At 34.2% G+C, this 24,559-nt stretch overlaps 1 protein-coding gene across 1 annotated transcript in view; it reads left to right on the top strand.

Moving 5' to 3' along the window:
• The first annotated feature begins 133 nt into the window (after nucleotides 1–133).
• The window catches only part of LOC132194282 (glycine receptor subunit alpha-2-like), a 38,229-nt gene continuing 13,803 nt past the window's right edge, over nucleotides 134–24,559 (top strand). Inside the window, exons 1-2 of the mRNA XM_059615456.1 lie at nucleotides 134–195; nucleotides 12,266–12,322. Of these exons, the coding sequence (XP_059471439.1) occupies nucleotides 12,267–12,322 (56 nt within the window). The 5' untranslated portion in view covers nucleotides 134–195; nucleotide 12,266. The remainder of the gene's footprint in view (nucleotides 196–12,265; nucleotides 12,323–24,559) is intronic.

Here is a 24,559-nt window from a genome sequence, read left to right as displayed (position 1 = left end):
GCGACGATTCAGTATTTTTCTCCAGAATGGAAAAAGCGGCGCGCAATCGTGGGTTCGCGCATGTGTTGAGCCGCGTGGCACTTTTGGAGCCTGCGAAAGGAGCACAGCGTCTGCTTTTCGCCAGTTGGTGGTCGGAGCGACGTCAACAACAGGCAACTCTCGCCTCCTTTGCTCGCGGTCTCTCATATTGCCGGCGTAAGTACACTTGATACGTCCTCACATTCCTTTGCTTGTAATTCAGACCCCTCGTTGCGCCAAGAGATTCAAAAACAGATTTTCTCTCTCTTGATCTTGTTCAATATAAAAACTGCAATTTAAAATATTTAAAAAAATCCATAGCACAGAGTAAAAAAATCATTTTTAAATTTTAGGTCGAAATAATGTTTTATAAAATTAATTTGAGGACATCATGTTTTTTATAGATATTATATGGATTCATTGAGCATAAAATAAATGAATAAGAGTCCAGCTCTGTAGTGCATACATTTTTAATGCCTAAAATCACTTCAAATTCAATTCTATGCAGTCCCTAGCTCCTTAAAACTCTTGCGTCTCTTGCGTTACAAAATGATGAAGTTTGTTCAAAAAAATTCTTTTTTCTCACAAGGGCATTCTTCATTCAATTCTGCAATTTTTTCCCTCTGTTACTGGATTGGAAGAATATATTTATTCGTTTGATTATTTTCATCTGTTCAAGCTTTGATTTAAGGTTCTAGAAACGCTTTATTTCGCAAATTATTTCTACGTATCACGTGATTAAGTTTATGAACAAGTTGTCCAAACTTTTCTTAAGTTCTTTCCACGGAATTGTTTTGCAAGACTTTTTGCCTCGTTTTGCGCCGCAAGACGTTTTCCGCTCAATTAAAGCAATTCATGTTTTAGCCCGAGTCAACTCAAGCGTGCCTAGGTAATTAGAGTTTTGTTGCAATTGCGTCCTTTATCTGCATTAGACCATCTTTCCGCAGGACGATTTTAATTAAACGAAAGGGTCACTTTTCCTCTTATATTTAAATATATAAAGCAAAGTAGGCGGAAAAAAAATTCCAAGAGGAAAGGAGAAAAAAAGAATAAACATATTTTTCTGCAGAGGTTTTCGCAAAGTTGGAAAACTTTTGCTTAGCAATGAAAGTTGTGCATAATTGGCGATTATTTTGAAGCGTGTATTTCTTTGACTGATCCGAACGAGCTGAAGTGCTGTTGAAATGTAAGTACTCGTAAAACGCTGTGGAAAGTGGGCTCTCTCGTTTTAATCAAACCGCCGAGTGAGAGAGACGTTCCCCCGGGGGTTTTCGGCAAAAGCTGCCGCAACTTTTTGCTTAATCGTCTGCCACTACAGGCGAGCACGTTTCTTCGAGAGAAGCGCTATTTAAATGAGCAATAAATATATTCCTTGCCAACTGACGCTCAACTCGGAGCAAAGCGCTCAAAATAATCGTAAGTTTTTACAATATAAAAACCAAAGCAGCTTTCCTGACCGTATTTAAACAAAGCGTGTGCCAAAAAGCAGATTTCAATTCTGTTTGAAAATAATAAATGCAAAATATCTTTGCAAAATTCTTTAATCCAGAAAGGAACACTCCCTAGCATTCTTATTCAAAAAGAAAATTTGTCTTTGAATCTTTTCAAGTGTTCCGAAATTGATTTTAAAATATAATATATGAAAATTAAATTAATCATTAAATTTCTCAATAGTTTTCATTTCAATTTGATTTGTTGCTGTCTCTTTTCTAAGATTTTATCCAAAAAATACAGTTTTGATGAAATCCATTATTGGCCAATAAATTAATTTTTTTCGCATTCATTATTTCATATTTTTCTGTTGTAAAATATAGTTATAAGTTTGATCAAATGTTTCTAATTATTTTAAAACTTTTTGCACTAGAAAACTTCTTACTTATTGTGAGTTCTGGACACTTAAGAAAAACTCGTTGATATGGATTGCAGCGTTGAAACTTTCCCCACAAATGAAATAGGTCTTGGAGTGCAACTCCGTTTGCGATGGTCTCTCGAGTTACGAGTATTGAGAGTATATTGAAAGTTGGTGTCGGTAGTTGCTGAATTTATGCTTTAAGTTCTTCTTCACACACACATTTTTTGTCAACTCTATGTAAATTTCCTTCGAAATGGAAAAGTTAAATGACTCGAGATGGAAATATAAAATCTGATGGCTGCAAACTTAACTGTGCAGAGAGAGTGTAATGAAAAAAGCGGAAAAAAGGAAGTGAATATGTGGAATAGAAAAATGTGCGGAAACGTACAACAATGAAGACCGCGCACTTGTTCTTCATTCACACATTTGTCAGCAGCGCTATTTACTTAATGCTGGACTATGTCGCCATTGTCGCCGCAATTTTTCCTCGCAGCCGAGAAAACTGCTCTCCCATATATAATATTCTCAGCAGGCTTATTCTGAGCTGTCCGAGCGAGCGAGCGAGTACTTGAAACCGCAATTTTCTGCAGATTTTAACCTACTTCTAGCTGAGTTCAGAATTTCAAGTTTTCAAGTACGGCAGTGGAACAAATTGCGCGCCTGAAGTAGAAATTCTCCCTAAGTGGATTATGGAACTGGCCAGGATTCACAATTAGCCTCCCCCTCCAAGCTCTTTTTCTTGCTGGAAAATTTATATTCGCTAACGGCTGAAAGAAATCGTAAATTTCGATCCATTTGCCAGATTGCCTTTCCAACTTCTTTATTTTCCGAGGGAACCAACAAGTCTAATTTTATTTCATAATTCATTTACAAGGAGGAAAATTTGTCATAAAAATGTTTTTGTGAGGATTTTAAGAGTTTACATTTACAACATAAATTTTGAGTTGCGACTTTAATAAAATTATCAGAAAGTCGCCGTCTCTTATTGATTAGCAGCTCTCGGTTTTCATTTAATGAAGGAGTTTTCTTCCAAATTCATTGGACGATTCAGTAAAAATTGTATCATTATTTAGTGTTATTCAGTTTGAATGTATACAAATATCAAGCTAACAATTTGGTGTATAAAAAAGTTAAAGGCGGTTTAAATGTGTTCAATTTAAATTCAATTTGAATCTGTTATCTACTTTTTGGAAGACTCCTTTTTTATTGAGATAAAGGACTAAAATTTCCATTTGAATGTAACGGAAAGCCTATTGAAACAGATATAAATCCTTATGACACCAATGAAAATGTACAGAAAAGAATTATGTGCGGAATATGCAAATTTATCCATCTTAATGCGTAAGGTACAATGCATCTCATTTTTGAAATGGACTCTTTTGCGCTCTTTTTATTTTCTTTAGGACTTTTTCTGCACATCTGACGTGACTTTTATTGGCTGTGTATCACCTCTTCAGGTGGAGGCAATTTTTCTAAAAGCTCCACATGCCACTTTTTTTCAGACGCTTTTCATTACTTTTCTTCTTTTGCTAAAAAGGATGAAGCCCAAATCCGGTATCGATTTCCCAAAAAATCACGTGAGTGGAAAAATCCATAACAATTTTCACGACGTATGAATGGAGCCAGACAGAGTTTTGAAGTTTATTTTATATCCGAAGGGGGCAGACGCCAATCCTATTAACAGATGGACCGGATGAAGCAAGATTTATTTTATTGGAAGAAATGATTTTCTGATTTGCGAAAACTTTATGGCAGGACTGCTTTGATAAAGGCACAATCAATTTAGCCAGATTCGTGTGCTATTCTAACTGATTTCTGTTTGGTTTTCTCCGCCTCTCCAATTAATCACTTGGCCAGCCGACGTCCGGAATCAAATAGCCTGCGGCAAAGAAACAAGACCAAACCATTCATCACTCGCTGATTTATTTACCGTCCGTCTGCGTCGAAGCTTGAAAAATTCGTTTGGAACAACAAGTGTTGAATACAAACTAACACAAGGCCCAACGTGAGCCTAATGCAAATGACGCACGCGTGCGTTCGACAGCATAATTTCCCAGTTGTGTGCTTGCCAGATAATGTAGCTCTAAGCCCTGCATCCGAGTTAATGAGAAATTGAACCTAGAATAATCTACGTGACTAACAACAAAATCGGTATTGCTAATGGTAATGGAGAATTGAAATTGGCCCAATCCTTTGAGGCTTCTTCGTTTTGAATTGCATTTCCTAATTGTGTGAAGTTTTGAGTAATGAATTTAGGGAATTTAGTTATGGTGCTCAAAACAGCTTAGTTATTGCACGTTAATATGCTGAATATGTGGTTTATCTATTGACATAATTTGATATTACATCCATCATTGGGGATCTGTAGCAGAAATAATTGACACAGGCTATACTTATTTTTAATTCATGTTAATTTGTTCCAAAATTTTTACAACACAATTGTATAAAAAAAATGCATTTTTAGTAGATTTAATGTATTTTTAATGTATCTTGAGGGTCCAATCTTAAGATGATGTTTGCGATTTTATGGCTACAAACTTGTCTGGGGTAATTATTTTATTTAATTGAAATAAAAACAAAATTCATCTCAACCTTTTTGCTCAAGTCGTCGCCATATTAGCTAAAATTAATACACTTTAACAAGGAGAAAATATTTTTACATGAACTGAAAACGGCTTATCTGCTTACAAACTACATATTTAATATATTTAATCGTCTAACGGTAGTTTGATAATAATAATTTTGAATTCGTAAAATCTATATTGAATGCCAATGCCAATATAACACGTCTTGTAAGGAAATTAGTATCTACAATTTGAGCAACGGTTGGGGGTTTTAGGAGCCAATTAAAAAAAATTGCACTGCATTGTCATTGGACTGTAAAAATTTGTTTGGTGAAAATTTTAAATGAAAATGGCCAAATAAGAATTAACATATTGAGGGGAGACTTTTTACTTTCATAATTGTGTTTTTAAGGTAAAATTTTGATGATTGCAGCAACGTAGAATTTACATAAAATGCAGTTTACATTTTGAAAAAGGTGTAAATATTTGTCACATAATAATTCACAATGTTTTCTAGGCAGGGCTGTGTTATTTTGGATGCAAAGTTGGTGCAAAATGTCCGCCATTCACAAACAAACGTGTCCATCTTTGCATAATCAAATTGTGATGCCGACCAGTGGCCCTTTAAAATTCAACACAACTTTTCGGCACGCGCGCTGAAAGCCGTGGCTCTAGTGTGTTCAATAAAATTTCAACAGCAGCCGCATAAAAGGAAATCAGCAATTTAAATGAAGTTAAAAAAATGTGGCACTCGCGTCCTTTGTACTGTGGATCCGTTTTGTTTTTCTTTGCGGAGAGACGCACAAAGCAGTGAGTCACAGATAAAAAACCGTGCCAAAATTTATTGATATCAATTCTATCCATCTTAGGGAAAAAGCTCTACTTTGCATAATTAACTCAAGTGGACCACAAGAAGCAAATCGTGACCAACATTAATTTTGCAAGATAGTCTGACAAGAAATGTGACCAAAAATGTCCCTTAGGAGAGAGACGGTAAACAAATGTTTGTGACTTATCATAACTGTCTAGCCTAGGGTGACTATAAACTGGAAGGTAAATAGAAATATATTCATGAAAAACGGGAATGATGTAGAGGAAAATTCAGAGACAGCTGAATTTATTCTCTTTTTTATTAAAAAAGTATTTAATGAAAAATTTTGTTTACAAACAGCATAAAATGATTGCTTAAACGAGTTATTTTGTGCCTTTCATGCACATTCACTCTAGTAATCTAGCTGATATAAAAAATCCAATTTTATGTACCATTGAATCCACTCGCATTTGCGTGATATATTTTGTTTATACAGAAAAAGAAATATATTATTATACATAATGGAATAAAATTATATTGACAAACTAACGGTTTTCACCAGGATTTTCCTCCTTGAATGTCATGTTTAATAACAAAAAGAAGCGAAAATGATTTCTTGAAAAAGCAAGAGTTTGAAGAAAGAAAAAGCCTGGTTCTTCTTTCTTGATAGTTCCTTCCTTGATTGCCAATTTTTCAAAACAAATTTGTAATTTTCTAAGGTAAACTCGGCCTGGTTATAATGATTTCTATTTTCTTTTTATCCAATATTTTCTTTTGTTTTTACTAAAACAAAAAGAAATCCTCTATACATCACACATATACGACTTTTATCTTTCTTAATTTGCTGGAGACTGCTTATTATTTTATTCACGAAGACAAAAAATTACCACCAATTGGCGAGTTAAATTATTAATTCAGACGGTGGACTTTTCGCCTGATCAGATTTGCACGTTGGGAATCGCAAGTATGCAACCGGGCCGGTCGACATGCGCGGCACGTTGCGTACCCCGGTTTCGCGGCTCCTGCGATATCTTTTTCCGGCTCTGTACAATTTCGCCGCCTTAATTAACGCGTACACCAACAAAGGTGCAGAAATACTGAACACCCAGCCGTCGGCTGCAAATTGAATTCCGGCAAATTCAATATCAGACAACGAACGAAGGCGCGCGCCTCGGGCTCTTTTCCACCGTCCCAATTCAATTGCACGCCGGTGAATTTCCGTCTCATTTGCAACTCGGATAAATAGTGTAATGAGATCCTCTCGCTCCGAATTGCGCCCTGAATTATTAATTCGAGAAGTAAACAGTTCAGCCGGGTGTCAACCCAAGTTGGTTTCATTCATGCTAACGCGCGCGACACACTGTAGCTATTATCCTGTCTGGTGCGGCGATGAACGACTGCCAACTTGATTAAACTCCAGCGGTGAAATACATTTTGTTTGTTTGAATAGTTTACATTATCATAAATTTTCACCAGACTATTTCTCATGAATAAGCATAAGCTCTTGTTTTGTATTCCAATTTACAGCAAAGTTTGAAATTACTCAATGCCTAAATGAGTTTTAATTTGCATAGATTGAAAGATTTTATGTATAAACAACAATAAAATTTCAACATAAAACATAATAATTAAAAAATTGAAGCGTTCACAACATGAATTTTTTTTCATAAATTTAGTTTTGAGAAAATACAAAAAAAATATAACTAAAGAAACTGGTTAAATGGTTAACTGTGAACTGTCGCTTTTTTTATTTTTGTAAAATTAGAATGCAAAAAACATCGATCCCCCCAATGATAATTGAAAAAAAGTAAGTAAATATTTCAGTCTAACTCAGATTTATTTATCAAGATTAATTGTAATAAAATATAACAGCAATAAATATTCCCTTGCTGGAAAATGTTGTATACAAAAATTCATAGTTATGATCTTGACAGATGTTTTTGGAGTAACGATTCACAGCTAATTATTTTTATTCAAAATTGGATTTTATTTTCAAAATTATCCAAGCTGCAGGCGATGCAGCTACTGCGACCTCATAGAACCAATAAATAAATATTTCCCAATTGTGAAAATAACTCATCTTGAAACGTGCCCAAAACGTTTCTGTAAAATAGCTTTTGATTACTCATTATCATTCTCTTTTATCTTCAATAAATATTTTTCTGAAATATACTTCTGAGCAATTATACATAATTCTGTTCAATAGTCCTCATGAGATAGCGTTGCTTTCAACATAGTAATCCCAGGAGGAAAATGAGCAGAATATCCCCCCATATATTAATACTTTGCATACATAGTGCTACTCTTATCGTTAGTTCCGCTACGTCACACGTGCCTACGTATTTATGCATGAGAGCAAATGCACAAATGGCTTTGCAAATGTTCCGACTTCCACAATTTTACGCCGGGTTAATTTGACTGGGAAAAAGCGAGGCTTAAGATGTGAACTATCTGGAGCGGGAAATCAGAACGAGTCGGAAATGGTTGACAAATTATCATCTCCCACGTGAGCTGCAGTTTCTAGGTCGGCAACCAGACAAGTGATTATTATTGGAGCCCTTTGAGGTTTCTGTTCAGCGACTGAAATCGTGTTTGCGAATATAATCGTAAATTTTGCAATACCCCCTGCACGCCTCATTCGGATTAATTACCAGTCCAAACAAACCAAATTGGTATTTACAGCACAAAGGGTTTGCCTAACCCTCTATTAGGTCGTGAATATTTATTTAGCTTATGTTTGTCGCCCCGGCCCTGTTCCTTGTACGGAAGCAATCCATCCAAATTGTGCTGAGTTTGGCCATTGTAGCCTCACCCCCAACCCTAGCAGAAGTTGAGCCAAGAGAATATCATGTGAGGGGCAGAAACAGCAGGGAGCATAATAATCTCTTCTTTTCCTATCTGACTTTTCCATCTTTCATCTCTGATACAGGATTGCCAAAGATTCAAACTTTCTTTTCGGAGATTTTCTTTCTTTTGGGAGGAAATTCTCTAGCTGTCACTGCAATCGTGAAGGGAAATGTTCTGCAACAAAGATTCTTCAACAGAATAAGCAAAATCAACACTTTTTAAAATCTGGCTTTGTTAAAAGGGAAAAAATAAATTTCAATTTCTGGAACTTTTCTAATTGTAAGAATCAAATTATAATTTAAATTGTACGAAATGCGGTAAGAAAAAACTTAAACTGTTTTTTGCGACCATTTTATTTAACTTGAATTACAGAAATATGATCAGGTTAATTGTTCAGCTGAAATATCTGATAAATTTCGTTTTTCCCGTTACTTTTTTTAATTGCTCAAAGGCGCTCATATTTTTTTTATATTAAACTTTTTTCCCTTAAAATCTTTTTGCTATAGTTTCCATGTAATCCTTATATAATACTGTTACTATATTTTTATAAAAATGACTTTCTTTACGTGAGAGTAGAGTGCAACATTTGCTTTTACTTCCATTCTATTTTTTCCACAAGGCCAAATCGAGTTGAAAGTGTGAAATGTAGATACCGGAAAGCTTTTTTTTCGCGAAAGAAGTGTGCGCCAAGAAAAGGAAAATAAATCCATTTGAGGCGTTTTGTCTGCCTCCTCGAGCTGATCAAAAGGAGCAGCAAATGTACACATCATAAAAGGATGGAATACATATATCACAGCAACAAATATAAAAGCCACCCCCTCTGAAAGCAAACCTTGGCACAATCGTGTAAAAAGCACGTGCCCGAGATTTATTGTGTTGGCAAAAAAAGTGCCTTGAAACAATGGAATAACGACCAAAACGCGGCACGGTGCCAATTTGGCACAAATTATTTTTACCTTGGTGAATCGCACCTCTATTATTGATCTCTACCAAGATCAAAGTAATCAAGCCAACTGACCACCACAGGCCAGGTGTCTCTAATCAGTTGCAAAAAAAAATAACTCTGGTCTTCCACTGATATCACAATCGATTCCATGCATGTTTTTTAATTAAAGTAATTACAAAAGCAATCAAAAATTTGCAGTGAATTGTTGGATTGACAACCAATGAGAGCTAATCTTCATTTCTCAGCCTTTTCATACAAGCGTGCAGAAAATTTTGCAGACTGAAGTTGGGCAAAACGGCTAATTGATTTTGACGTTGTGAAAACTTACTACTGAAAGTGTAAAAGCACGCAATGGTCGCTGAAATTAATCTCAAAGATAAATTATATATGAATTTCCTCTTTTTTCGAGATTTCAAATTCGTTTGAATTAAGTAATTCAAGGACAAAAACACAAATTATTGCACCTCTTTTTTAATTTCATTATCATTACATATTTACATTTTTTATGATTTAATTTTATTTAAAAAAAAAACCAAGCTCACAATGGAAATATTTGAGGACATTTCAATTTTAGAAACATTTTTGCGTTCTTCCAAGAAATAATCGGCATCTTCTCAAATTAAATTGGTCGCACATATTCCGTTTTATTCAGCTATTTACTCGATAAACAACTTTATTCATAAACTTTATTGAAAAATAGCTTTTCTAAAATTAAATTTGAGTTACAAAAATAATGGCAAGGACAATGATCAACTCTGGTTTCCATTATAAATAGAAAAAACAGCAGCATTATTGCATCAAGGAAAAATCAAGTTTTCAGCTTCATAAAATCTAGTGATAATTTTTGCAGCTTTAAAATTAGAAGTTCATCAAGTACTAATTGCTAATTGTAAAAACTAAAACCTTACTTTTCTCCAATATTTTCTTCAAATATTTATTGGATTTGTTTAGTTTGTAAAAATTTAGTATTTTTACATGTATTCATTAGACTATAAATATATAACTGTTAAGTGTGTTTTCCTTTAGAGTTAAATGTCTTCAATAATAACTATAATAAGCACCATACTCATCAGATTCTGCTGTCTGCAGTTTTATCTTTCCATCAGGAAGCGTATGTTGGCGAATCAAGAGCCGAGTTTGGCAGTAAGCCAGGAGCTGCTCTCCATCGCACGTCAATCTCTATTATTCATGTCTGCACTCTGGCAATAATTAACCCCGAAAAAGCAAACTCCGCATCGCCAGTGTTAAAGGCCACGTGTGCGCTCTCTGAATAGTCTGACTTTGTGAACTTCAAAAATTTTAGAGATGGAAGCAATATTGGTAATGCGAGCATTCCGCATTCCGTAACAAGAACAACACTTTATTATTATGGAGAAGTGTAGAAGACCATAAAAAAGAATGGCATTTCCTTTTTATGAGGAAAACTGCTGAGAAAATAAAACCAATGGCTAACGAGGTGTAAGAAAAATTCACAATATATGATATATCGGAGCAAATTATACAACGAGGGAGTGAAATTTACAACCCATTCAAAAAAGTCGATATTACAGTAAAAAAAATCAGCTCCATAACGACCATAACCCAGATGATAAAAAAATCCTCTAATGCTCACATTAATAACTTATATTGCTCCAATAAATTCGCGGATTTCATCTTCCATTTGGGTTGCCAATGAAATGCTCCACTGAGTGATAATGGGCACGCAACCGCACAACCCCCCTTATCTCAAAGTGTGGATAAGATTCCATCACACGCGTAAACGAGATTTACTTGTATATCCAACAGAGCAAATTCTTGTTTACCGCTTTGCGAAGAGAAAGCATACAAGCGTGTCATCTCAGCAGAGACGAAATCTATTTTGACCAAACAAACTGCTCCCTCGCTAGGCGCTAAAAGCGATATCCTCGACTGACAAACAAAACTAATCCTCTAAGTCTCTGCGCTCATCCAATGATTTATTTTCACAAAACTTTAAGATAATCCACTTCCTGATAGGGAAAATGTATAAATTAATCAAAATAATAGCCTGATATATAATATATAAGTTTTACATATTGCACACCGGAAATCCTTCCCTCGCGACATAATTGTTTGAGAAAATCGAAAAGTGCGTACTTCGTTTTTAAAGTTTCCTTCGTCAAAACCTCTTCGCCGCCGCTGTTCACAAGACGAAGGGAGGCAAGCCAGAGCGAAGAAACGTGTGCCGCTCGTTTTAATAGACTTTTGTGCAATATTTGTTTAGAACGCGTTAATTTAAAGTATTCAAATTGTACAGCGCTATAAGAAAATTAAAAGCAGCATTTTGTGATATGCTAGTTTAAAATAATATTAATTAGGAGCGGAGCTATTAACGTTTCCGCGAGAATTTTGTTCCATCAATTTTAAAAATAGATAGCCATTTAAAAAATATAATAACTCTAAAAGAAAAATGTTGCCAATTAAAATTTCCTACAATTTCTTTCATAAACTCGGTGACGTCAGAATTTTTTTACTAACGTGCGGAAAGCTCAAAGTAAAAATATAATTTTTTAGCAAAGATTACAAGATTTCAAAAAAATTTTCAAGATCGCCTCATTTGGAAATTTAATGTTGACCCTGGGATTAAAATTTCATCTAAAAATATTGAGTGGTTTCGAAAAAAGAAAATAATATTGGATATACATTTAACGACACTCCTGCAATGACCAATCCAAGTTGGAAAAAAACCGTGTTTTGACAATAGATATTTAATATATGCAGTACATGGGTGTCACTTTACAGTACATAATTATATTTTTTTTCTCCCCGCGGAAAAGCTTGGTTTATCTCATCAATAAATAAATATTCAGGGATTTTAAAACATAATGATCTTGTATTTTTTATTATTATTCAATAATCTCTATCCCTATGAATATTTTTAATTTTTTAGTCGCTATTCAAAAGACTCATCTCCACATTTTTTGATCGAAGATGGAAAATTTTTCCTATCTTGTCAGCTGTAACGCAAAATCGTTTTTGCTTCTCTGGTGTTTTTTTCTTCGCTCTGGCACTTTTTGAAGTGAGAGAGAAGTTTGCATTAAATATTCAAAAGTATAGCGTCCCGTGCGAGTGGAAAAAGATTCTGGGGAGTAGTTTGGAGAGATTGCGTGCGAGTCACGTCTGTAGTGAAAGAGGAAAGTTGGTGCAGACGTGGCCAGCCTTCTCATCCCTTCTTATCCTGTTAATAATGGTGTGCGTGGTCTTTGCAGGATGCTTCGGCTGCTGCTGGTGCTGCTCGCTGCGGTCGTCGTCGCCTCGGCTCAAAGGTAAGCACTCAAAAAATACAATTTTATCTGCAAAGGGACACCATCAATCTCGCACCTGTCCCCAAAATGATATCTCTTTGCGGAATTTTGTCTGTCACTAAGATCAACAACGTTTTTTGCAAATTAAATTTTTAGAACTCTGACCTGCAATTTTTCCAGACTCAAGCAGGAACAAAATGAGAATCTCGAACTTTATTTTCTCTTTTTAAGCTTTTCATTTACTGTCATAAACCAATTCATTAAAAAAAAAAAAACACGATAGGACATATTAAGGCATATAAAGAGTTCAAATTTGGTAATAAATGAACAATCGGGACTAATTATCGTTGAAAGTATCCATGGTTTTGAGATAAAAATAAAAGCGTTAATTGAAATTGAATGATTAAATTCAATTAAATTTCTTTTATAAAAAATTAAACTATTCATATTGGAATTTTGCACTCAATGAGTTTGTATTTCTAAAAATAAATTAAATTCTGTGAACTAAATAAACACAATTTGCAACTAAATAAATTATATAAATAGGTCCGAGCTGGGTTAGAGTTTAAACTGCAAAGTAAATAAGATCTTATAAGAGGATAAAGTTGCAAAGTTTTATCACAAAAAATTTAAGTCAAATATAAATAGCTCTTCATTAAATTAACTAATTTTTATTAAACTATACTTGGTACGTAAAGCCAATATTCCTCCTCGTTATTGCTATTTCTATTGATTACTAATTAGCTTTATTGGCAATAACGAATCTTGATTGCATAAAAAAATTTCAATATTAGTCAGTAGCAGATATCAACTTTCCGCATTCACAATCTAATGAAGTGCCTCCTTCTCCTCCTTAACTTACCAAACATGGAAAATTGCCATTACGCAAAAAGTTTAACGATCTTTCACAAGATCGGAAAATGCTTTTAACCAACGTCATTGCTCGCAGTGATGAGGTCGCTATCAAAAATTTAATGCAAACTCTTCTTTTGTTTCATTTTTGTCGTGGCGTGGAAAATTATTTAAACCTTTTTTAATGGAAATTTTTATTTTCAGAGTTCTCTCACGGGGATCAAAGAGCCATTAAAAATAAATATTCACATAATTTTTTTTAAATGAAGTTTCTCTTTGTGGAGAGCGAAAATGGAAGTGACAAGTTGTTAGGGCGGACACCCTTTCTAATTTTAAAATAATCCTGTTAGTCCGCGGCACGTGACGGGAAAATCGAAAGCCAGAGAAGTTGTGTGTGGGGGATGAGGATGGCCTGCTGGATTTTACATCCCTTTGGGCCCGTCCTTTTTACTGCCTGGGCAATGATGTAAAATCTCGAGAGCAGAGAATTTACTGCCACAGACTTTAATTCCGTTGCCACTCGCCGGATATTTTCATTTACCGAGGGGGAAATGTGAATCGCAGCCGGTCAAATGACTGCTTTTATTGAAGCTCTGATCAAGATAGGAGAGAATGAAAGAAGAAAATAGAAAAGAAAACCGACCGTATTGAGCAGAAGGTACTTTGTGTGAAACTAAAAAAGGAGAAGCTAAACTAACTCATAGTCAGTACTTTCTCCCACAGAGAGTAATTCACCACAGCACTTTGAGCACTTGAGAGTTGAGAGTACCATTGCTCCACTCATTATAATAGTTTTTCTGCAAATAAAACAGTTTTGACAAGATTTTGAATTGCAATTTAATTTTGATTTATTAATTTCTTTTTAATTTAGTTCATATTATATTTTGAGATTCACAAGATTATAATCATTTCCAGAAATATTTAAATCACATTTAAAAAAATTGAGATAAAAATGAATAATCATAATCTCAAACATGAAAGTTTTAACTTATGTTAAATATTCTCTTGTGGTCCATCAATTATTTTCTTTGCCTAATTTTACTGTATTTTTTTATTCACACAAAAAAAAATCAGAAAATTAGCTCAAAATATTTTGTTGTATTTTTCAATTTTATAAATGATAATTTTTTTAATTAAGTAAATTTAATTGAACTGACAAATTATGTTTAGAAACTCCATCAAAACACTGATGATTTTTAAATCATAGAAAAAAGGCTGAATGAATGAACTCTATTGGACGTGACCTTCCGGCTAATTAGAATTTATGCCCTCCAGGGTTTTCTCAATTTTCCACCGTTTTTAACGTTTCTAGCTAACAAGAAGTCATTTTCTTAGCTGACATTTTCTCTGCGGAATTCTCATTTAAGCTTAAATAGGAAAAACGATAATAATAGGCCTAGTAGCGTCACATGTAACTAAAAACTTTTTCCATTAAAGAGCAACGCCTGCTGCTGTTGTAAAAATTATAATTAAGTTGCAAATTTATTCTCACCATTTATGATTACTATCCAATTTAACTCTTCGACACAGATTATTATTAACTATTTCATCAAAAGTTTAGTATTTGATTATCTTTTAAAATTTACTCTCAATTTATCTTTATATATGAATTTTTTGGTAACTTTTCCCTTCAAAGTGCTGAAATAAAGAAAAAGAAGTGGAGAGTAGTGACCCACGCCATTTTGGGCATTCAATCTTTCATTCCTTTCCCTTTACTCTTGACGAGACTAAAAATTTATGACTATAGCTTTTTTAATTAAAATCTGCAGGCATCTGTGTGTACTATGGTTGGTCTGGTTGAAATTTGATGAAAGCGACAATTAATGAGTAATTTAGACGCGACCTTACATTTCGCAGAAACCGGCAGAAATGAAGAAAAAAAAGTGAAACAAAAGTATACAGCGAGGGTTTTATTGTATGACCCCTTTCATTCAGACGCACGTTCAGGCTGATATAATGATAAAAGGGACAGCTTGTTAAACAACCTTCAGTCAATAGAGAAGGAAAATGGGGAAAATTCAACAACGGCAACAGAGCCGCTTTCCTCGTTTTTTTTCTTCTTGCATTTGAAGGAGGAAGGACACGATGATATTTAATTTCAGAGAGAAGAAACTTTAAGAATCACCAAAATCACAATCGAGCTAACATCAGATTTTTTGAGACTTACGTCTTATTAAATCTTGTTTGTAATCAATAAAAAAATATGGTTAAACAAATTTTAAAACCTTTTGAGGTGCTTTAAAGATAAATTATTGAAAAGAAATGCACAAATAAATAAGCACTGGAAGAAATTCACGTTAAATGTTTCACAATGCTTATTTTTTCAATAGATAATAGTAAAAATCTTATAAATAAATTTAAATTTTAGAGAATTATAGAATATAATATAATTTTATTATTATGCCTTAATGCTATGTATTAGTGTCTTTTGAAGAAGTGCAAAAATGTGGTGTTTAATATGAATTTTTCAAAGAATGTAGAATTTATTTCTTAATTTTATTTTTAAATAAACATAACCATGAACGATGGAGATAGAAATCATGCGTTCATCTAATAATTACGAAAAATTAGTCTCAAATTTTCATTATTATATAAATCCAAGTTAAAAAAAAAACAAATCCGTTGAAACGGTTGAAACATTATTTAATATTATTTAATGACATTCAAACTAGGGAAATTTGTGTTACTATAATAGTTTTATCTTAATCATGCAAACCCAAATTGACCAAATTGTATACATATTATATTTAGAACTTCAAACATGAGGGTCAAGATAATATTGTCTCAATTTTATTATTGCCCCACGGAGGTATGCAACTATGAAATCCAGCCGTGCCCTGCCTGCATAACAAGCTTGACGATTTGCACTTTCCGCATAGTCGGCACAAAACTGGCGCAGAGCAATAAAAATTTCGCCCTGGCAGTAAAAAAATATTATTGCGAAGGGAACATTTTTTGGGGGGAAAAATATTTCTTTCTATCTACAACCTATTTCTTTTTTACGTCAGTACAAAGGAATCTCTTTTTTGCAAAAGAGAAACGAATTTCAAATTCAAATTGCTCATCTCGTTCCTTTTTACAGAATTCTCTTTGGCGCACGAAACGGCTTTGATAAATAAACAAAATTTAGAAGCACTACTTTCGAGGTAAATGCAAATTGGCTCCTCGCAGTGCATCGCGGGTTTAATTAAAAATGCGTGCTGGTGCGGAGGGCCGGGCGGACGCGTGCTGAGGTGCAAAAATTGAGGCGTGATGAAAACCAGGTCTTATGGTGCCTGGTGGTAGCCACACCAGTGCCGAATTCAGAAAGTAAGAATTTTGAAGGAAGAAAGTGAGTGATCTGTCGTTTGTTGGATTCAAGGGAACTGGATAAAAAAAATTGAAAATATATAGTTTTCAGCAAAATGACATAAATATATTTAAATTTTTCTGACACATTGTAAGTTGGTGAAAAACCACAAAAAGTTGGATTTTTTAAAAAAAAAATTTTAAAAATATGTTTTAATTGAAAATTCTTTTTTAATAAAATTATTTTCAGCGAGACAAGGTATGTTTGTTCTATTTATCAAATATTAACATTTCTTGGACGAGTGTCGTGATGAAAGGCACACGTTTTGCTGTAAAGATTGTCTAGTGAAAGAACAACATGCAAATCCCGGTTAAATTATTCACGCCTATAGTTAAAATTCCAGCGCGAGGAGGAAGAAATTTAATTTGGAAGTGCGTTTAAGAAGCTTCTTTCGCTGGCGTGCTTCTCGCTCGCCTACCTCGGGCTGATTAACAAACAATCTTTGTTTTTTCTCCAAAACGAAATCGGCTCTTTGAGGTCAAAGGTGCACACAAAGGCTGCTGCTTTTGACGGTCGAATAATTGCTCTCTCGTTGGTTTTGGCCGAGACCACATTTGCAAGCACCGAGTCCTCTAATTAAAAGTTGTCCGTTCGCATTTTCAAATCTTTGTGATCAATTTTTGATCGAGTCACGCTCCGCTGCCGACGTTTTCCGACCGTATTTTCATCAATAAATACCGCACCATTAAAATTGCTTTGAATATTTGAAAGCTGCAAAAACTCCTGTCAAAGGCCACCATTGATGTAAATATAGGGAGCGCTTTGAATGAGTGGCTGCGTTTTTGTTTGCATTGTCCCCTTTTCTGTTTTAAATTTGAAAAAAAAAACTCTGAGCTGCCAGCGTGTGTAGAAAGGGAGGATAAAAAACGATTTGAGTTAAATCTGAACGGAAATAGCACGTTCCTTTTTCATTTCTTTAGCGGAGAATAGCATGCAGGTAAGAAAACATACTTCTTTATTAATATAATAATATTATAGCCTATTTTTGTACTATCATTGACTTGGTTTGATTATACATTTAATATTTAAAATTAAGTATAATCGCTGTATTGTAGTAATCTCATAAGCTTGAGAAAGCAAAGAAAAAAATAATATTTTGTTGACTTTCAGTAAATTATTGTCATAAATTCAATCCTGCAAGGAATCAATTTTGTTCTTAAAACAAACTTTTGTAATTTTTGTGTGTATGCATATCATATCACAGTTAATTAAAACAAAAAAGACAAGTACAGAAAGTGCTGAATTAAATATTAACTACATGCGTTGCGGACGCCACGGAGTTAATTAATTTCACAGTGTGTACTTCATATATGCAAAGAAAATACTCTTGCTGTGCGTTTTGGAGAGGGACTAAAAAACCCAACTGAATTAGCACCGGGTGTTCAGTGCGCCAAGCCCTTTCACTGTGTCTTTGAATTTCGAAAAGGGCTTGTCATAATTAGGCCCCGCCATGAAAAATTACGCTTGGCCTCATTACTTTCTCTCTCAGTAATAAAAAAATGCAGAATTCTGCTGGCGGCGCCGCTCTCTTGGCACTTGCTTTAGGAGCAATTCGTCATTGTTTGAAAAATATTGAGATTCTTTGTGCTCCAAATGTGGTGCTGCTATTTATTTTCATCACGTTAATCGGTATGCAAAAATGGAGTAGCAACAGCTGCTGACTTCTCCCATGCCTAGACGGCGCAAAAAGTGTTTTTTTTTCAACGCTCCAGAATTAAAGCGGACAATCGATCTTTGCAATTCATGTCAATTAAAAAATATTTACGACTCACTGTTATCAACTGTTATAACAAAACTTTTAAGTGCCTTTTGGAGTTTTTTTTTTTTTTTTTTTTAAATATTTTGATACATTCCTTTAAAATTATTGGTTAATTAAGGCTTTGTAAGTGATTTCTTGGAGAATATATTTTTTATTTGCTAGTGCTTCCGTTAGAATTTTTTTTTACAAATTTCCGTTGTTTTAAGGAAATATAATACATTTTACTTCCAAGTAACTTCTCTTTTTTGAGATTAATTTTCTTAAACTTTAATTTTACAGAATTTTATGAGAAAAAAGTGGTTTGATATAAAATATATGTTTTTGGAACTCTTTTGCTAGTATTAACTACTTTTATTGTCACTTTTTTATTTAGAAAAATTAGACTTTTCACCATTATATTATCCGTGCCAAGGTTTTTTGAAGCGAATTCATAGAAAGCGCGATTATGCAATTAATTCGCGGAATATTCAGGATTCAGGCCACGATTTATTGTGGATTCAGTGGACTGAAATTTTCCACCTCATTACCCAGCACCGTTATATTCGAATTTAATTTGTCGTGCGGAGGACAATTAATTAAATCGTGATGGTAATTTAGTTGTCCGTGGTCTACACGTGTTTTGCATGCCTGCCTTTGACTTTTTGTCAATTGTAAAACGAATTATTCAATCACGCATGACATTGAATTCGTCCAGTGTTCAATTCCCACATTTATATACATCAAGGCCTCATTCAGTAAATTTTCTTTTCATGTAGGTTTGAAAGCAGATTCAATTTCAAACTTCATATTTCTTTAATAATATACAATAGTTTTTGTGTAGCAAAAATAAAAAATTTTATTATAGAAAAATTAATTTCATTTACATGTATCGTTAGCAATTAAAATATGTTCAGCTGTTGATTGTTAATTTACCTATTTTTGTTGCTCTGGTTAAAAATGTTTTTGGACACCGAATTCATAACAGATTGTTCCTCTTTTTTAAATATATTCATACAAAGTTCTCATTTTGGAGAGAATCTATTGCGAGTACAGCACTATTTCATCAATTTTGTCATCAAAAATACATGGACATATTCAATCATTTTTCTGCTGAAACCTTGTTTATTTGACCAACGTATAATTTGTATCTTTTATTTAAATATTTTCTTTAGAAATTAATTTTTGTGTAAAATAAACGAGCCTTTGAAAATCTAATGCGTCCAATTGAACGTCTAACTTCACGCGGATTGGGTGATTAATAGTATAATAATGAATCGTTAGTCGTTACGTCTGAATACCTACTCTGATGAAGGTTTGGCAGCGTTCCCAACTTTTGCACCAATAAAGTCTCCACCACGCTCATCATTGATTCCAACGAGAAATGGCTTTTTCATGTGCCTTCGTCTCTTTTTTTATGTAATTTTGCTCTTCATTCCTTTCGGTGGTGTGAAATCTAGTCTTTGGTTGGAACGATTATGTCCTCTCTCACAATAATGCTCTTTGTGTACTGATGCGAGGAAAACTTTATTGCCAAATCGTAAAAGATAAAACTCGTAACAGGTCGAGCCCAAATAAATTTTCCCGTAAAATCGCTGCCTATAGTGAACATTATAGAAGATATCATAGCAAAGCGAAAAAACCTCTGTGCGGAAAGGGAACTTTTGTGTATTAATTAAACTGCAAGTTGAAGAGAAATACATGAATGTATTACTTGAAAAACTTCAATTTCAACCTTTGGTGATAAGTAAGGAAATCTAAAAAAAAGCGGAATTTCAGTTCTTCTGTAAAATTCTGATTAGTAAGTAAATAAAGCAAACATTGATATTTACGAGCAGTTGATTTTGCAGTTACTGAGGTGTATTTATCAAACAGACCAGACCTCCTGTCAATGGGGAGGTCGCAGCTTTGTTTGCACTCCATCATTTAATATCCGATCGGAAGTGCAAACGTGGCACGAGAGGTGAACAAACAAGTGTAATTCGCAATACCTGATGCATTGGTGTTTCACTGCCAGTTATTCCCGCGCGACCTCGATATTCCGTCATCTAAACATAGCTGCAGGAAAGAGAGCATCATTCCACCGCCGACGGTTATTTTTCCCTTGGAGCAGAAATATTGTGCACTTTTCCGCAGTCACACCAGCCTCATTCATCTACCGAGGCATTAGTGTAATGGCCGGCCCTGGAGACGATCCGAGTGCATAACAATAACTCGCGACGCGTCGAACAAGCTTGCTTTTAGCGCTCCACTTCGCACTCTCGGCAACACACTTTTTCTTTCGCTCACTTGCTAAGTTGACTTAGGGATAGGAAAATTGGCATAAAATTTTTATATTAGCTTAAAGTGAGGTTTTAGAATAACCTGAAATCATCTACTTGATAAAAAAAAATCACAAATTTTTCGTCGGTTTTTAACATATTTAGAAAATATTCACCTGTTATCAGCTTTTTTTAAAACCAGCATTAAAACCAGTATTGCACCTTTATACTTGGAACGAAAAATCTTAATTAAAAACAAGAAAATTCCCAAGGAATGTATTTCTCCTAGGATATTGTAAATAAACTAATAGTTGTTTGCTTTAGTTTGAAATTCACTTGTTTGCAATAATCTTCAAGCTTTCAATGTGACGAAAGAGATTTTGTTTCCAAACATTTCAAAGTAATCCCAGGCGGCTTCATAAATATTTCATTTACTCAAGTTTTGAGCTCGTTAGGCTGATGCAAACAGATGTAACAACGGAGGGGAGGGAATAGTATTAAGACTACGGAAGATTTATTAAATTTGTGTCTCAGTCAACCTGAACAATTTTTCTTCATCACCTATTATTAAGAAACTCTCATTTGTTCCTAAAAAAGTATATATAAAGCATACATGGGCAGAGCGCACTTTGCGCTCTGCGATCTGCGCTCGCGCTCTGCGCTCATGAGCGCGAGCGCAGAGCGCGATCGCACGATTTTCAAAATCGTGAGCGCGAGCGCAGAGCGCGAGCGCATTGGTCGCTGAGCGCAGCGCTCAATTGCGCTCATTTTGCGCTCAAACCAAGAGTAAAAATTCCCGAATTTGATCAAAAATTGTAATGAAAAACAGTGTTGTTATACCAAAAACTTCAAAACTGATCCCAATTTTGGTGATTTAACTTCAACTTTATCATTTCCAATTGCATGTATTTTTTGTTATATTAAAAAAATTTCTAAAAAGTCGCACTTTTTCCTCGGATAAAAATATTTTTGAGCGCAACGCGTGAGCGCAAGACTTTTTAAACATTTGAGCGCGAGCGCAGAGCGCGAGCGCAACATTTTCAAAATCTTGATCGCGAGCGCAGAGCGCGAGCGCACTGTTGCCAGTGATCGCGAGCGCGAGCGCGAGCGCAAAATTGTTGAGCGCACCCATGTATGATATAAAGACACAAAATAAATATAAATCTCTATGAAAAATAAGGTGTTAACGCAGTGATGAATTTCAATAAAAAGGAGCAAACATGTAAAACATAATGTTTGATCACAAATGACTGTAAAAATGAATTATTTTAGTAGCAGCCGTGCCAACGCATTGTTCACTCTTGTCAATCGGCGTTGACATATTTATTATTGGTGCTGAACGTCAACCGAAGAGCAATGGGAGGAATTGGACATTTAAAATTTATTCCACCACAGAAATATAAATCACCAGTTGACCAAACGTATTGATCACTTTTCTAATTATTTGAAATATGCATCGAGCAGCGCGACCAGCAAACTTTGAAATTGGTAGTCGGCGGCCGCTTCTGATAATAACGCGCGCCCTAACCGCACGCTTGATTGCCTCATTTGCATATATTGTGTTCCACCGCACCCACGCTTTAATGGCGTGCGCCATAAAAAGCCAACTTTTTTCATTAACGCGCTGATTAAATATTGAATAGCTGAATCGGGCCACGTGATTTAATTACCTGCGTCCAATGGCCAAAGATGGGAAATAAATTTCTGGCCTTAAAATTATATAAATTTTTTTCCCGATCACCCAATAAACCTGAAGAAAATGTCTTCACTTAATTAAAAATGTTGTCGTAATAAACCTAGCAGTCTGATAAAAGGAAAAATTTAATTTTAAACACTATTTCAAAATGTTGTCAAATATATTTTATAATTTCCAAAAGAGAAACAGCATTTTTTTCAACTCTCCACACAAAATTTTTATTAATCGATGGTTGAATTGATATTGAAGGTAAATTTTAATTTAAAATTAAATTGACTTATATATGAAATTCTACACCAGCAAAGGCTGACTGCAGTGGTGCAGCGAATAAGGTATTTTTTGATATCAAAAGTTAAGCACAATCTTTGCTGTGTTGGTGATTTCTTGTCCAACCATTCAATATTTCCCTCCCAACAATAATTTGTTTTTAACGTAAAATTTTTGTAACAACTTGGAACAAAACAGCAATATTGAAAGCACTCCAAATTCATGAAAAATTGAAACCAGGAGAAAATTGAAAAATAAAAGGACAACTGACACCAAAGGCGACACTTTTTGTTTGCAACAAGGAACCTGGTTTCCACTTTTCAACAATAATTAAAATAAGATATTAAAAACTGATTAATTAAATAATGTTAAATAATTTTTTGGGGATATTCACATGCTAAATACGTAAGAGCAATTCCCATATAAAATAACTAAGCATTTTGAATATCCCCATTAATCTTCAAATATCATAATATTTTGTTACATTTCCAATATTATTTTATATTTCCATATTAATCCCTAACATTATCAAATAAAAAAAAAATTAAATTACCTTCTTTGTTGCTTTTTTATGAAAAGCTGATAAATTAATTTCCATATTTTTAAAATTTAAAATAAGACCACATTAATAATCATTTTAATGCGCAAAGCATGGTCTTATCTAAAATCTCATCAACCGTGCGCTCATATATGAAAAGTAATCGGGGCAGGATTATTATTCAGCGCCGGATATTTGTTCTAATTAAAATTAGGCCTTTACAAACGGAAGCAGCTATAGTGGAGATAGAAATTTTACTCGTGTACAAGCGTGCAATTTATGCACGATTAATTCTGTGCTTTTTGCCTGGGGGTATGTCTATGCTTGAGAGCAAAATTTGGATTAATTTGTGCGCTGCGATCTTGCAAATCCATTTGCATATTATCGCGCAAGGGAAATCTTCTGCATGACGCGGGCAGAGAGCAAGCCAAGAGGAAGTAAAAGATGATGCTAAAATTCCTCTGCAGAAGAGTACTAAGTAGGGAACATTGCCAATCTTTAGTAACTGGTCTGTTTAATAAATTGGCTGAGGAAACGCAATGAAATAATGTTAATTTTTTTTTAAAATTCTCATCTCTCTATTTAATTTTTTAAATAACACTTTTTTAGTTATTGGGTACGCTATAATATTCATATTCTTGAAAAATGCACAAGCATTTTATTTTTTGTATCTTAATTTTAATTGGAGTGAAATGTTATGCCTCTAAAAAACTTTGGTTGTTGAAATCTATAAAAAAATAAGTTTTAAAATTTAATGGGATATAATATGTATTCACATGCTAAGTAAGCACTAGCAAATCCCATAATCTAAAATTTGTAAAGCTCTCTCAAAAAATTCGGTCGGGTAAATTCAAATCGAGTAAAAATTTGACGTTTAAAAGTTGCCAATTGGCCTTATATTTGCACTTAAAAAAGTACCTCATTTAAATTTTATACATTTATTTTATTTTATCTTTCTATTATCTTTTTTTGTCATTTCCATTCAATATTGTAGTGTCTTGAGTTGCATTATTATATTTTACCTTTGTTGAGCTATAAATTAACTGGGTTTAGAAAAATCAACGTTTGCAATTTTTTTTGTCACGTACTTTTCCACATTAGTTAAAAATTGACAACTGAAAATTGGCGGCGTTCCCTATTGACAGAATAATAATAGCTTGGAGGCAGGGAACGACAGAGGGAAAACTGTGCGTGTCTCGCGATCTCCAAATGAATTCGAGTCATCTCAAGACATTGGCTCTCCATCCCACAGGAAAACTTGTAATTCCACTGCAATGCACAAACGTCCTCTTGGCGCAAATCCAATATGTTCTCCCTTCGTTGCTGCGAAAATATATATTTCCACCTCACGGAAACAACTTTTATGACCTGCATTGAGGGCATCTGCTGTGCATAGGGCAATTTATCGCAGTAAAAATATCATAATAAGGAAAAGCTACACAGTAAATAAAAAAGAATCGCTATAGCACAGCATTGAAGTATTAATTTTCTTTTATATGTTTGGCAAAGTCAAAATTGTGGACTCTTATTACTCTCTATTGGGCCAGCTGGATTTTTGAT

This window comes from Neocloeon triangulifer, unplaced genomic scaffold, assembly GCF_031216515.1.
Source record: "Neocloeon triangulifer isolate White Clay Creek 2 clone unplaced genomic scaffold, ASM3121651v1 ptg000001l, whole genome shotgun sequence".
NCBI classification, from domain to species: Eukaryota; Metazoa; Arthropoda; class Insecta; order Ephemeroptera; family Baetidae; genus Neocloeon; species Neocloeon triangulifer.
Note: the sequence above shows the minus strand (reverse complement) of the source record. Positions and strands in the feature narration are given on the sequence as shown.